The following is a 15,534-nucleotide window of genomic DNA, read 5'->3' on the forward strand; positions in this document are numbered from 1 at the left end:
TGAATCACCATCGCAGAGCGATGGTAGCTGAGGTAACCTAGTGGCTGTTTGCTGTCACCATCAAGCAGGAATTCTTCAGTTTCTAGCTACATAGTTTTCTCTCATGGCTTCTGGTGTTTGCTAGGCCACTTAGTAGCCATGTTCACCTTGGAGTTCACATTCAACTTGTTATTCTGGCAGACAACTCTGGGAAGAAAAATGTTGAAACCTTACCTGCAGGAAAGTGTCTTAAATGAGAAAATTCTGAGAAACACAACTATTTTTCAGGGACATTTTTTGGGAAGAAGCTGGGAGGAGTGTAAAGCTTCTGTGAGTTTGTTATCTATGGTCTAAATATTTCACTGCTAGGTAATAAAAATGTCTGTGGTTACAATTGAGATGTTCTCTTTTCTCCTGCCGGATGCTTTTTTTTTTCTCCACCTTACTCCTGCTCTTCCTTCTCTCTTTCCCCAGTCAAGCCAAATCTACTTTTACAAACCTCTTGTGATTTTTGAGGGCATGTTTCAGACATGCCAGGATTTTAAATAGTAGTGCTGTCATTGTCTTTTTTTTTTTTTTTTTTTTTTCCCGAGTTAGGCACAACTTCAAGTTTCCTTTGCACTGCACTGAGGAGCTCTTCTGGCCCCCATAGCAGCTCCTTTTGTCACAGGAACTCTTAAGCCAGTCCAGCTATTTGCAGGAGAATTCTTTAGTTTGTTTAGTACTGTTTGGAAGACTTACTTGAGTTAAGCAAAGTCTTCCTACTGTTAGTTGGATTGCCTCTGGTGCCTAAGTTTGTTATCCTCTTTTGTCCTGTGTTTCTGGTACTATTCATGGAGAAGACGACTCTTTCTCCTATGAAGGTACCGCGCTTGAGAAAACTTGAAGCTGTTCTGTGGCTGTGTGGGATTGCAGAGTCCGTGATGGAGTCTTGACAGTTGTGCAGTGTAGGATCTTCTAGAGAGACCTGCTGGAGGACTGCTTGCTGTTACTCTGTGCTGGCTGGCCACAGGCTGCCTTGGGTCTGATGGGCCAGCTGGGCAGGCACAGCTGCTCAAATGCATCCTGAAAGTGCCATGTTCAGCTAACCCCCTTGGATCAGCTCTGAGACGTATGGAATACACACTGCTTCCATGAAGACGCTTGAAACGTTTGCCTGGGTAGAGATACAGCTTCTGTGAAGGTTAGGATGCTAAAAAAGGCTGTTAATCCTTAACTACAGCAGTGTGAAGAACTGAAACATTAGGAAGTCTCATGGCCAGCTTTGGCTGTGTGTGTGGGGTGATCAGATAAAAACTTCAATCGATATATTTATTTATTTTTTTTTTAAATTTGCCTATCTGTTTTGTTTGCAGGAATCCCATGAGACCATAAAAGCTCAGTCTGTCTTAGTTGATTTCTGAATTGAGGTTTACTGAGTATGCTCATCCATAATGTCACGTCAGAACGACGCATTTACCTTGCCACATGATTGGTTTCAAGCAGAAGTGCTGAACTTCTCTCATCATCTCGGAAGATGTTGGGAAAACTTATGCTTAAGCACAAACAAGTCTTTGTATCTAGTTCCATATGAAAGAATGCCTTCCAGCTGAGAAATTTTGCTGTGAGGAAATGAGAATGGTTTCTTGCTGAAGTCTCTTCTGTTTGGAGTTTCTCCCAAATCTAGAGCTTGCAAGAGGGGAACAAATAGTGAATGGAAGATTCTATACCTTAGATACACTTATCTTTTCTAGAGGCTAGGATCTTACTGATGTGTGACTTTTGAGCTGTTATGACTTTGGGGTGTGGTTTAAATATTTGTTCACTTGGTTTGATCTTAAAAAGACTTTGGAGACAAGAGAGACTTGCATTGAAGGAGAAGAATGTTATCTTTCAGCGAGCTCTGAAAATACAAGGCATGAAAAGAGGGCAGTTAACAGAGGGAAAAATAATAACGTGCTGCACAACCATCTCTGATGGTTGGCATTCTTGCATATGTGCCGTTGTGCTAGAGAAAGCTGTGAATGCCAAACACTGTAGTTTTTGGTTTAGCCATTTTCGGAGGGTCCTTATCAATTTTGTGACTCGGTAGAGTGCTAGTGAGACTTCAATAACATGAGAAGTTGAGTTAATCTTGCACTTAAATGATCATGAGTGTGGAGAATCTTCTGGAGAATGCTTTTAGTTTTCAAAGGATGAGAGGAGCCTAGAAAATCTGATTATTGCATGAGATATTTTAATCACCTAGGTGAATGACACAAGAACAAATAGCTATTAAGTGGACTCAAAAGCAAACAAATTGGAGATCAGATGACTGAGCCTTACAGCATAGTCATCCTAAATGACAGTATAGTAAAACCTGAGCAATTGTTTATATGGTACTGTAAACCTGTAAAAGGGAAGTAAATGAATGGGTGTCAGTAGCAGTATCCTGCTGTCCCCTTCTGTTGTGTCTAGCCTAACACACCTGCTCTGGTGTCTTGCATAGCTGTTGATTAGCTTTAGCATGCATAAAAAAGTGGTCAGATTCTTGCGCTGTGATGATGGCTGATTTGTGGGCTGATGTTCATGTGAACTTTTTGGTTTGGAAAAAAAAAAAAAGTATCAGCACAAAGAATGTCAGTTGGGTTGTTGAGCCCTAGCTGGTGATGTGAATAAATGGCTTCTGCAGCTTACACTCTGAAAGTCCTGATGTGATTATATCACATTTTTTTGGAGCAAAGTGGGAAAGTGTGAAGTGAGCTATCTGTACATACAGCAGCTGGAAGAAGGAGCCCACCAGTCTGTGAGTTTGTGGCTCCTCTGGGATCCCACTGATTGTCATCCATGGAAACAATTCCTTGGGGCAGGAGCTCTGCAGTTGTTTGAGTTCCATTTGTCTTCATAGGGCACAAGACTTAGATATGTGCTGTGATGTGTTCCTCTTAGTTTTAGAAATCCTGTGCATGAATGCATCATGGAGACAATAGCCAAGCAGACGTTATGCTTGTCTGTATCTCATCCTGATTAGATCCAGTTGCTTCTCCTCTTAGGCAGTAAGTAGATCAAAGACAAGTGCAGTTAGCCTACGAGATCAAGGCAGTCAGTCCTTTGCACTAGGGTCACCTGGGTGTATATTTCTGCAGCAAGTCTCTCATCCTTTTCCTGCTTGATGCAGAGAGGTTAATTCTGTCCAGATAGCTGGACTACTGGGATGATTTGTCTGTCCAGTTCAGTTTCAGATATCTAGGTAATTTTTTTTTCACTGGAGTTCTTTTTTCTCAGGTCCTTTGCTGCCTGCAGAGGTGTTCAGTTCCCTTCATGAAAGCCTTCAACGTAGAAGATAATTGTTGTGCTGGTCCTTGAAGCCTTTGCTTGAGGATCATGTCTCTAAATCCTATGGATTTCTCTCCTTCCACTTCCATTTTGCTCAATGAGGCGGTCCTAGTTATTTGGTTACAATGGTCCTAGATATGCTGTTGGTGCTGGGCTGCGAGTTAGTAATTCCATTCCTTTCCTTGGGCAGTATGCTGTAAGCAGATGCATTCATGGTGCCACCAATGCAAATTTCGTCGTGTTGGTATGCTTGTTGCACCTGTTATGGTGTCTTTCATGCTGGCAGAGGAGGGTTTCTTGGCTATTCCAGCAACCTGGAGTGGGAATGCTCTAAGCCAACATTTAGCAGCTCTCTAACAGTAATATGGTGTATAATCAATGAATATCAAGATGCTATAATTACAAAATAAACAAGAGAGTTTGGCAAAGCAGATAATGATAACAAAAAGAGAATAGATAGAAAGCTTACCCCTATCCTGGGCTCACTTACAAAACTCCAGCAGAGTAGATCTCCAGAAGAGATCCTTCCCCCCTAGCAGCTAGCTCTTAAATAGGTCTAGGAGGGCTGCAGCCTGGCTCCACCCCTTCCGGCGCACAGGAGAATTGCCTTCACCTGTGCTCCTCTGGCTGACTCAGTGCTCACCTCAGGTGATCAATCAGAGGTTTAGGCCGTGACTCAGCAGTTCCCATACATATGGGTTACGAGACAAAGTGTCTCCTGTGCTGTTACAAGTTGTTATCAGGGTGCTAAAGTTTGGCAAGTCTTGGTTCTTGGATTGCTGTGAAAATTATTGAATGCTTTCAGACTGGGGAAACGCATCATCTGGAGACAGTGTTTGAAACTTTCTAAGTGTGATTTCAGTATCTATACTGTAGTAGTTGCAAACTGGCTTGTGCAAAACATGATGTAAATCAGTCGCGCACATCCCAAATTGCAAATCTTCAGAGATATAGAATGCATTTTTTTTCCCCCGGAGTTTTATATCTAATTTGACTCTGTTTAACAACTAAGGAATTGAGAAGTTACTGATTCATCACTGGTGAAGGTAGCTAATCTATAAACCGGTAACTGTTTTCTTTCTCTACCACATGAAAATGTTTTTTGTACTATACCTCTGCTTTTCCCTTAATGCTGTTTTCACATTAGTGTAGGCAAATCTGGGTTCTGCATGTGCTGCAGTAGCAATTGCAGTGGTGTTTAAATTATAAAATGAACTGAGCTTCAGTTCTTCGCTGTGTTCCAGTCTGTGAGGGGCTGTGTGTAATAAAACCTGTGTGGAATAAACTGTGCAGCTGTACAGTGACTTTATATCAGCCATGCAAATGAATGAGATAAATAGCTTATGGTGATTGATACTCTGTATTGCCCTTCAGATTTAGTCTAGTAGCCAAGAAAATGTCTGAAACAAATGACTTGTTACCAAAGTTCGCTAAGCCTGTGTTTCTATGCTACCAAAGCACTACAGAGTAGATGTGACATTATTTTTCAAGTATGCATAAAAGATTGGAAGTTTTATTTCATATTTGTATCTGGAGGTGTGCAGTTAAGAATACTAAATTAGTGGGAATTCAAGCTAATATATACATATATTTTTTTTTTCTTGCTCTTAGAAATAATGCATTGGAAGCAAGTCCAATTCATTTTCAGTGGAGTTGCATGTGCGAAGTAGAAGATTCTTCATGTGTAGATTAGCTAAAGCCAAGACTGTGGAATAATGCCTGCTTTCCAAACTTGTGCAGGGGTTTTACCCCTGGGCTTGTGTTTAGTCCCCTTAGAGATTTTAATTTGTGTTTTATTCTTCAAAGGTATGAGTTGAGAGTTTTCAGTGGGTGTTTAAACTGCCAGTTGAAAATAGTTTTATTGCTACCTTATTACAATTAAAAATGTTCAGGTAGTAGACAAGTGTTAACTGCTAGTGTTACATAGCTAATTTTCTGGCATGTTTGCAAATGATTTTTAACTAATAGTGCATGTGGCTGAAATCTAAAATAGTGTCTTTGCATTTTTTTTGTGTGACTTTCATACTAACCTCACTGAACGAACGTGCACTGAAGGAATTGGTAAATTGTCCACTGCCGATGGTAAAGCCTTCGCAGATCCTGAGGTTCTCCGAAGACTGACATCCTCTGTCAGCTGTGCACTGGATGAAGCTGCTGCTGCATTGACGCGGATGAGGGCGGAGAACAATCACAATGCAGGGCAGGTGGACAAGTATGTACTGATCTCTCCTTGGTTTCTGAATGCTAGAATGTAAGTTGATATTTCTCATTTCAAACTCAGTTTTTACAGTTAGTCCTCAGTAACATATGTGCCGTACTAGCAGATAAACTGAAGGTTTAACTGCTGCCATATCAGGTTTTTAACTTTAGATGTGCAAGTGAAGTGTTGATTAGAGGACATGCTGCTCTTCCTGTGTGCTAGGTGGTCAAATTCTTTATTTTGAAAAATTGGTTAAGCTTATCCATATAGAAGAGCTGGAGATAGTTCTCTGCTTACTGCTTTATGTTTTGCTGGAAACTAAGAAATCTGGTTCGTAATATTATCTTCCAGCTTTTAGTACAAACACTTAATAGGTAGCAGTTTCCCCAGGAATCTTGCTTAAGGAACTTGGGGGAAAAAGGAAGCGCTATATATCTGCTAACTCTTCAGATGCAGTAATTAATGAGGACAAGTTCAATTCCCATGACTGTAGAAATGAGAATTTGTCCTAGGTATCTGAAAGCTTTCTTCTCCATTGGTAATTTCAAAGCACTGTTAGGGGTCCTGGAATATTTTCTACTCTGACAAATGAATAGAGGTTGTTCCTAAACTGTTAAGGTAATGTGATTGCGTGTACGGCTGATCTTGAAATCTCATCAGAAATTCAAAGCATTTCTTATGTAGATCTAGTTTTCAATTATTTTTGTAAAAATACTGAAAATAGAAGTGAAGCAAATAAAAGTGGTCCAGGTACTGGGTATTCTCTGCAGGTCATATCTCAGCTTAACTATCAGCTACTAGCACAGTGTAGCTCATTTTTGAGTGTCTTGCAAATGAATTCCTTCTCATGTTTTCAAATAAGGCTTTAATTATTCGTTTAACTATTTGTCTCTGAAAAATTGAAACTAATGTGCTTTCCTGATGAAGCCTTGTGGTCAAATGGATATATTCTTCATTGCAAGTAAGCTTCTTGGATGATTGTCTCTTTTACAGAAGAGAAGTAGAAATTTAAGGTATTTAATGCATTTGAGTATGTTAGTGTTTAGCTTTTTTTTTTTTTTTTTTTTAAATTAAATGAGGTCCCCTCCTTTTTACACAAATTATACCAGGATGGACTGCATTGCATGCAGTCCACTACTGTTTATAATGGAAGGCTCTTCCTTCCTTCCCTTCTCCAGCCAGTACACTAGTGGCTCAGGGACAGTGATTTCTCCCATGTATTTTCTAAATTGACTTTCTATCATATGGGTAAGTGTAACTGAGTTGGTGCTGAGTATGACTTGCTCTTGTTTAAACTTAAGTGTTTAGCAGTGCTTTAACTGTTCTCTTAGAATTAGACTTTTTTTGGTACAGAAAAAGATTTCAAGGAAAGATGACTATGTTCAAAATAAATTGAAGCTCACTCACCTTTTCTAGATCTGCTTAGTGTATTTTTGTAAGGAAAATAGCTCTTCTGTTGAAGGCAAAATTTAAGGATGTTTAAAGTAGTGGTAATATACTTCCTGAGCTTTTACATGTCAGGAACATCTGAAAACTTGTGTTAAATGCTCTCAGGGTTGTATGAAAAGAAACAGGATAAGCGTGTAAGACTCTTTTCTTCCTCTAAGATGTCATTAGGTGAGGTAAGGATTTTTCTTTGTTTGAAAATTATTTGGAGATAAAAAATCAATTTGTTTCCTTGAAAGAAAAAGCTTGGGCTAGTGCTGGAAGGAGATAATCCTACTATAGGAGAGACAGCGGTAAGAAAGTTTGGCATATTGCAGTATTGAGCATTAGTGGTTACTGTGGACTACTCACTTTTTGGCTTTCTCTCTAGTAGAAATTTACCTCTGTACCTGTGGTTTGCCACAGTCATAGCCTGTGTCTATCTGGCATTCCACCGAAGAGTGAATAAAACATCAGTGAGTGTTTACCTCTGTATTTTGCACACACTGCGCGATACCCAGTTTTGAGCACTCTTCTCTGTATGTAGCTTATATGAAGCTTGAATGAGTTAGCAAATGTGAACATGAGGAAGGTCTTTATTTCCATTTCACCAGTGAAAATAATGTATGTGTGAGCTTTTCTCTTAAAAAGCATCTGCAAGCTATATTTTCTAGGATGATGTCTTGAGCTTTTAGGACTTCTTCTGTGCATAAGAAAACTACCCCTTATTGCAGCTCTTTTTCGTGCTTATTCTGTGGTAAATGATTTTCCAGTCGCAGTTTGGCAGAAGCGTGCTCGGATGGGGATGTAAATGCTGTCCGGAAGCTGCTGGATGAAGGAAGAAGTGTAAATGAACATACTGAAGAAGGAGAGAGTCTCCTTTGCTTGGCCTGTTCAGCAGGATATTACGAATTGGCACAAGTAAGTAACAAATACAGTCACAACTAAACCTTTGTGAAACATTGTTAAAGGGCTTTCTTCGATACCTGAATGCCTTAACTGTCACAATTGAAACAGTTTTTATAATCCAAAAAACTCTTTTTGGATTAGTTATTAGTAGTTAATACCGCTTAATGTGAGCACACAGATACTGGTTGTCTTCTTAATGTAAAATGCCATCAGCATTGAATTAGTTTGGGTTAATATCTGGCTTTTATACATGTGTATTCAGGAGCAGAATTTGTCCTTTTGGCTTAAGTGATGATTCTCAGAAAGCGACTGGCTTCATGTTTATTGTGCTGACAGCTGTATGGGGGAGAACTGTTTACCTGTAAGCTTAACCTAATGTGGGCTGTAGTCATTAATGCAAACTTGTAGTATATCTGCTGTCATTTTGGCTAGTGAATTGCTCTGTGACATTTGAAAATGTCAGTACTGTACTGAACTTAGTGTTGATTTTAACAGATATGAATAAATGTAGAAAAATAGTGTTACCTTAAGCTGAGCATAGTGCAGGTGGGTAATTACTTGTGGTCCTGAGGAGTACTATTGTGTTTTACTGCTGTGGGTATTTTAATGTAAGGGTATGTCATGACTGACCGGGGAATCAGTGTCAAGCTCCACTGAACTAGAATCAAAATGTCAGTGCAAGAATTTGTTCATTCTAATAGTGAACTTTTTTTCTTTAGGTGCTACTAGCAATGCATGCAAATGTTGAAGATCGAGGGAATAAAGGAGACATAACTCCCTTAATGGCAGCTGCCAGCGGAGGCTACGTAGATATTGTTAAACTTCTCCTTGTTCATTGTGCAGATGTCAATGCTCAGTCTTCAACAGGTAACAGAAACTGAAAAAATGAACAGAACTAGAGCATAAGCCAAGTGCTTCTGTTCTGAACGTGAGTTTTTTTTGCTGGTATTTTAACTTAAAGTACGCACAGCAGGAATGACTAAGAATAGGCTAGATACATGCTGGACATGGTTAATAATGGCCAGATGAGACTCTAATGGTGGCTTTCAGCATTAACTGGAATGGAAAGCACTGTTCCCTAGATGTCTACTGTGGTATTAAATGACCAGAAAGATGCATTGAGTTCAGTTTTTCTCATTTGTACAGTCCACATTTGTCTTCTTACTGGATATACCTGATCAAGACCAGTTATTTTGGTCTGTTGCATTTTACCAAAGTATAACAGTTCTTTAAGCATTGAGTGTTGTCCACACTGCTGATGCTTGACCACAACCTGACTAACCTTGCTGACAGTATTAACCTGCATTTTAATTTTTCTAAAATGGAATTAATTTTTTTTAAGTAGGTAACATTCATTTTTTTTTTTATATCTAGTTGTATTAAGTGGAAGTTGTCTTAGAATTGAGAGTAAAACTTAAAATGTGAGCCAACATTTTCAGAATCAGAGTTATAAATTGTAATAGTTTATTCTTATCCACCCAATAGAAGCTTTTTAAAGGACTGCTGGGTGCCATCTTAACACAAACAAATGAACAACCCAAAACAACCAACACAAAAACAGAGCAAAACCCCAGCAAAACAAACAAACAAAAACAACAAAAAACTCACACAGAAGAAGATCAATGATTTTCTCTTTTTATGTGTCGAAGTAGGAAACTTGACAATAAAAGAAAAAAATGCTTGAGTATTACGTGTTAAAACTCTCATAATTGCGTTGAAGATATTGGCTGAAGTAACTTTACTGTGACATAAGAGGCTGCCCCTGGTGGTGTACTTGTTTTTTCAGGGTTTTTAAAACTAACTTCATGTTGTGTATTAGGAGTGGGAAACAAAGAGGACTTACGTGTAACTTCTTCTTCTCTGCAGGGAACACAGCGCTCACTTATGCTTGTGCTGGGGGCTTTGTTGACATAGTGAAGGTGCTATTGAAAGCAGGTGCTAATATAGAAGACCATAATGAGAATGGGCATACCCCCTTAATGGAAGCAGCCAGTGCAGGTCATGTTGAGGTTGCAAGAGTATTGCTGGAATATGGTGCAGGAATCAATACTCATTCCAACGAGTTCAAAGAAAGTGCACTTACACTTGCATGCTACAAAGGTATTGTCTCGTATGTTGTTTTGTATTTTTGTTGACGAAATTTATTTCTGGGTTTTACCTAGCTGAAACTTCCAACCGAACTTTTGATTTTCTTAACTGTTTAAAATTGATGTCAGGAGATATTCTTCCTTGGTGTAGTGGTCTGCTTGTATTCGGATGTGGTGGACATATGCGGCATGCTGGAGCTGAAATCTTGTGAATGGCTACATCCAAACTTGCGCTTTGACGCAGCACCACTTTCTTTCCCTCCACTACTGCATTCACCATTTCATTCAGATTCTCCTCACCAACTACCTGCAAGTTTTGAAAACATCTCTATTAGTTGTTAGGAAATTGTTGTTAGATTGGATGTTCTGTAATAACTGGTGGGAGTAAAATGCTAGTATGATTACCAAATACTCTTTCTGCAGTGTAATTTTGGAGGATGTTTTTCAATTGTGTATTATGACCTCTTGTGGACTTAGTTTCTTTTGCAGTTCAAAGTTTTTACATAAAATAACTTAGTGCCACGGTAATCAAATGAACCACCAACCAAATTATTTTCTTTCAAAAGAAAGCAAACTAAAAACTGTAACGTTTTCCTCAATTGTTTTCCCCTAATAGAAGCTGTAAGCATGCGGATTATTGTCAAAGTAATTTACATTTTGCCTCTGCAGTTAGAATTGGAGGATACAAGTTATTTGTAATTCATCAGAAGGCTCGGATCTGATTCCATCATGGATATCCTGCAGCATGTACTAGTAGTTCATTATGAGAATTTTCAGTAGTAGCATTTTTGGATATGTTTGAAGGAATTTTCCTGTTTCTTTCATTGTAAACATAATAGGAGTGATGTAATGCAATATCTTCCTTGACTGGGGATTTCCTGTGTCATCTTTGGCAAGACAATTAAGTTGCATTGTTTTCCTATGAATTTGTGTAAAGCAAAATCTGGTTTTGAAGGATAAGATAAAATGTATAATTTGTAAGGGACACGTTCTATGACAACAAAAGCCATAATAGATTTGAGTTAAAAACAGGTTTTGCGGAAGTTCAGTAGAGGTTTTTTTAAAGTAGTGTCACATATATGCACATTATATCATTCTGTGTTCCTCAAATTCTCAGAAATATTCCCAAGAGCTATGAATAAAAAGCTTGAAGCTCAGATCTATATGGACATATTTTTGAAGATAGATAGCTCCCCTCTCAAAACTTGTGCTGCTTTGGAATACTCAAATGATACGTCTGTGTTCTGTTGAATAAGGAACTACACAGTCTTTTGTAACTTGAAGTCACAAGGAAATGTTTCTATTGTATAAATTAGAGGTCTATTTTAATTTCATAGTTAATGTCATTGAAAAAGACATTGAAAAAGTCTTATGGCTGACCATTCTCCGTTACTCATCAGAAGACTTAGAGTGGGCTTATGACTTGTAACTTCTAATAGTAAGCTATGAGAATCTAAATTATTTTATTAACGTATTGTCTGTAGTACTAAAGGCTTTTGCAGTTAAACATTTAACTTACTTTTACCTGTTTCATTTGAAGGCCATTTAGATATGGTTCGTTTTTTGCTTGAAGCCGGAGCTGATCAAGAACATAAAACAGATGAGATGCACACAGCGTTAATGGAGGCCTGCATGGTAAATAGCCTTTATCTGTACTGCTGCTTCTTCAGTGAGAGAGAAATAGAGGAGATGATAAAATAAATGTAATGAGCTTTTCATAACAATCCAGTTTGGGTCTGCAAGTGAGTGTTTCAGTTCCTGCTGTAACCACGGAGTCATAGAAACATGGGGAGTTGAAGGGACCACTGGAGATCCTCTCCAGACCATCCAGGTTCCCTAGAGAAGGTTGCACAGGGAAGCATCCAGTCAGTTCCTGAATATCTCCAGAGAAGAAGTTTTGACCGTGTTTCTGGGCAGCCCGTCCCAGGGCTCTGTCACCCTCAAAAGCTGCTTATGTGAAGTGTAGGGATAAGTAGTTTGCAATGCCATTGGGTATTAGGTTGAGACCAAGTCACTGTGTCTTTTGCAGTGTAAAAGAGCTAGTTTCCTGTCTTTGTGTTTATAAATTAGACCTCAGAGATCATCGTGGTGTATGCCTTCCAGAAGTGCATTGAACTGAATGACTAATGCATTGCACTTACCATTTCACCAGTACAGGGAACAAGTGTGTTGCGTGTAGGCAGTTTGTTCTAGGCTTTTGGAACTGATGCTGTGAGTTTTTCCTTTGCAAATTAAAGAAAATAGGAAAAAATCAGTTCTTAGTTCCTTGTTTTTGTAGATAGCATAGAGAATGGAGGAAAAAAGTTTTCTTTCAGTGGGCTACAACCTTTAGAGGAAAGTGCAGCATTCCAGTAGTCTTCAGCTGATCCTGCTGCTCTCAGTTCTGTTGCAGCTGTGAAATGATGCCAGTGACCAAGGTCAGCTTGTAATGTCTTGTGTTGTAGCCTTCTGCTGATAATGCACTGGGTGTATGGTGTCACCTAAAGGAGACTGCAGCATTTAGACATGATCACTTCTTTGCTTTCATTGTGATAGTCTAAGCTGTGGGTTGACTTGGAGGCTCTGAATAGTCTCCCTTGCAAGATAAGCTATGTGGATGGCCTACATATTGTAATTTTTGAGTGTTTCAGACCAGTTTGCATTACAGTATGTGTATTTAACCTTTAAAAGCAATCGAGAGTGAACTGACCCTTTGAAGTTCTGATTCCAAGTTTAGTGATGAAATTTTTTCCTTACTGTTGTCTTATAGATATATTTGTAGAGAAGGGAACCATTCTGGCAAATTGCTGTGATTTATGCCAGTCTCCACAGTTTTTTAAGCGGTGGGTTCAGGAAACTGAAGTGTCTGGTTTTTGTTTAGCAGTTATATTGTAAGTGCCTCCGAGTTATGGTACTATGTTCTTATAAAGTTGGCATGCTACACCTAAGGTAATATCTTTAGTTAGAAGGGTTTCTTGCTGGCTTTTGGGCAGCTTCTCCAAGAACAACAGCCTATTCTTAGTTGACAGACTTGGTTGCTGTTAATCTCACGTTATGTACTACCTGCTTCATGGTTGACTTAATAAAGGCAAGCACTGTCAGGAGTTGTTCTGTTTGATATTCATCTTTCCCCCTTTTGTTTTACTGTCTTAGTGGTTTGAGTTACTGACTGGCAATTCTGATGAGATCAAAATGGGGAAGTAGTAGTTCACCTGAGGTTACTCTTTTTAATGGATAAGTTCCTTAGTTTTGAGAATTGGGAGTAGTTGTGAGTAAGAATTCCACTTCACAATTCTGCCAAGGTGTTTAACTTTGGGCAGCGATATATTCTAAAATCTTTTTTGCCCTTTAATGTAGTCCAACTTTTCTTCCAAGAGAATGATATGTATACATATACTTTTTACCACTGAAATTGGCCCTTTTTTTAATTTTCATTGGAAGTATTTTCTTCTGTAGGAAGACCTGTCAGCAGGTGTTGGGGGTTAGTTTGAAGAAATAATCCTGGTTTGAGGCCAAATTCCAGGAGAACCACTGTGTCAGGACACAGAGATGTGTAAGCATTGTGAAATCATCAGATCTGTCTGACAATTTTTTTTTCCTTCCAGAAGAATCTCATTTCTTTGGATGGTAAATAGAGTGATCAAGGTGATGCACCTACTACCTATGCATCTGCAAGGCAGCAAGTATCTCTGAGATACACAAACAGCATGCCTCAATTCAAATTTCTCACTTTGAAGTTCCATTTTTTTGTCCTTAAGTTATTCTGTTATTTGTTTATGCTCAGGAAAGATCTAGTCTGAAATGTTCCTAGGTTCTATTCAGAGGACTCCTGTATCTCACTGTGCACTGTTTTCATTACTTGGGTCTTTTATCAGCATAGTTCATAATGAGTTTCAGTTCACCAATTTCTTTACTCAGTGTTCCAAAAGTTTGGATCCCATTTCAATAAATAATGTGAGAGGAAAAAGCCGTAAGGATGTTTCTTGTTTCCAGATGCCAAAACTTATTTGCATTTGCCAATTCTCAAAGGTATTGTGGCTTTTTACAAACCACACCTTTAAAACATAAATTTTTGGTGTTTAGGCTCTTCCAAGGAACTTGAGAAGTTTAATAATAGTTTCTTGAGAAGCTAACAGCTACACTTATATATTTTGATTGGTAAGTCTCAAACAGACTGATATGGCAGTCCTAATCCTCTTTGTTCTGTGGCAAAGATCAGTTCACTGCAGGGTACTTTTCTCTATCCTTTAAGATCTATTCCAGCCTTTCCTGCTCCTTTTTAACCACCTAGATGTAACCCACTTCAGTTCTTCTGCAGGTGTATTTCCAGGATACAGAAACTGCCAATTGTAGGTTTTTTTTTTTTTTTTTTTTTTTTTTTTGTCTGTAGAAGCTATGAAACAACTATGAAGAGAAAAATCATTTTTTTTTTCCACTGCTTGTCTTGAGGTTTAGTCATGCAGTAGGTTTATTTGTGGAATTGCTTTTTGTCTACATTACTTTTGTGCCATGGATATTTTTATGGGTATTTGAGAATGTCTTACCTCACAACTCTTTCTCATCTCTTCCCAAGAAAAAAAGGAGGAGAAAAAAAAATCTAGCTCTCTTTTGTTGTCCATTTAAATGTAAAATAAGTATAGGTGCAAATCTAAATGTCAGTTTAATCCAAATGTTATAATAGTTGTCATAAACTGCACCATCATAAATAATACTCTTCAATCATTTTCAGACCTAATGCAATGGTAGTTACAATTACTGTATTAAATGGCTTTGCTAGTTTCTGATTTTCATCTCTGTTTTGTAGGATGGACATGTGGAAGTAGCACGGTTACTTTTAGACAGTGGTGCTCAAGTGAATATGCCTGCAGATTCATTTGAATCTCCCCTCACCCTGGCTGCTTGTGGTGGACATGTGGAGTTAGCAGCTCTTCTTATAGAAAGGGGAGCTAACCTGGAGGAAGTGAATGATGAAGGCTATACTCCTTTAATGGAAGCTGCACGTGAAGGCCATGAGGAGATGGTGGCGTTGTTACTGGCACAAGGTGAGAGCACTGTTTCTTTAACATTCATTACGGAACATGTGGTACTAACTGTTCCCTGTCAAGTAGTGTGCACAAATTCCTTACCTAGTATGTGGTTATCACTGCTTGTTGCTGTAACTGTAGAGTAAAGCTAGAACACCTAAGCTGCAGAGGTAATGAGCATTCACCTTTCTATGCTGTCTCTGTTCAGCTAGAATAACAGCTGTTTTGTTTCCCAGGGGCAAATATAAATGCGCAGACTGAAGAAACACAAGAGACAGCTCTTACTCTGGCATGTTGTGGTGGGTTTTCTGAAGTAGCTGACTTCCTCATTAAGGCAGGAGCTGATATAGAACTTGGTTGCTCAACACCTTTGATGGAAGCTGCTCAAGAGGGTCATCTTGAACTGGTGAAATACTTGTTGGCAGCAGGTATGTGTACAGTACAGATCCTTAGCCACAAACATCGTGGAATAGATGTTCTATATAATTTAGAAGATACCTAGGCTTGATGGCGGTTAATGTAACTATCCGCAGATATTTAAAAGAACAAACAATGCAATTTCCCCTGTGAGGACAGATGAGAGTTGGGGCTGCTTGGTCTGGAAAGAGAAGAGGGCTCTGGGAGATCTGAGTGTGGC

At 38.8% G+C, this 15,534-nt stretch overlaps 1 protein-coding gene across 9 annotated transcripts in view; it reads left to right on the top strand.

Moving 5' to 3' along the window:
• Positions 1-15,534, top strand: part of LOC122188688 (ankyrin repeat and KH domain-containing protein 1-like) — a 104,501-nt gene that overhangs the window by 28,254 nt on the left and 60,713 nt on the right. For all 9 annotated transcript variants that reach the window (XM_042887191.1, XM_042887190.1, XM_042887192.1 and 6 more), the window contains exons 3-9: positions 5,329-5,485; positions 7,672-7,819; positions 8,527-8,674; positions 9,674-9,907; positions 11,435-11,529; positions 14,678-14,915; positions 15,134-15,325. In XM_042887191.1, the coding sequence (XP_042743125.1) occupies positions 5,329-5,485; positions 7,672-7,819; positions 8,527-8,674; positions 9,674-9,907; positions 11,435-11,529; positions 14,678-14,915; positions 15,134-15,325 (1,212 nt within the window). The remainder of the gene's footprint in view (positions 1-5,328; positions 5,486-7,671; positions 7,820-8,526; positions 8,675-9,673; positions 9,908-11,434; positions 11,530-14,677; positions 14,916-15,133; positions 15,326-15,534) is intronic.

Source organism: Lagopus leucura, unplaced genomic scaffold, assembly GCF_019238085.1.
Source record: "Lagopus leucura isolate 7727_CA_CO unplaced genomic scaffold, USGS_WTPT01 Super-Scaffold_100075, whole genome shotgun sequence".
NCBI classification, from domain to species: Eukaryota; Metazoa; Chordata; class Aves; order Galliformes; family Phasianidae; genus Lagopus; species Lagopus leucura.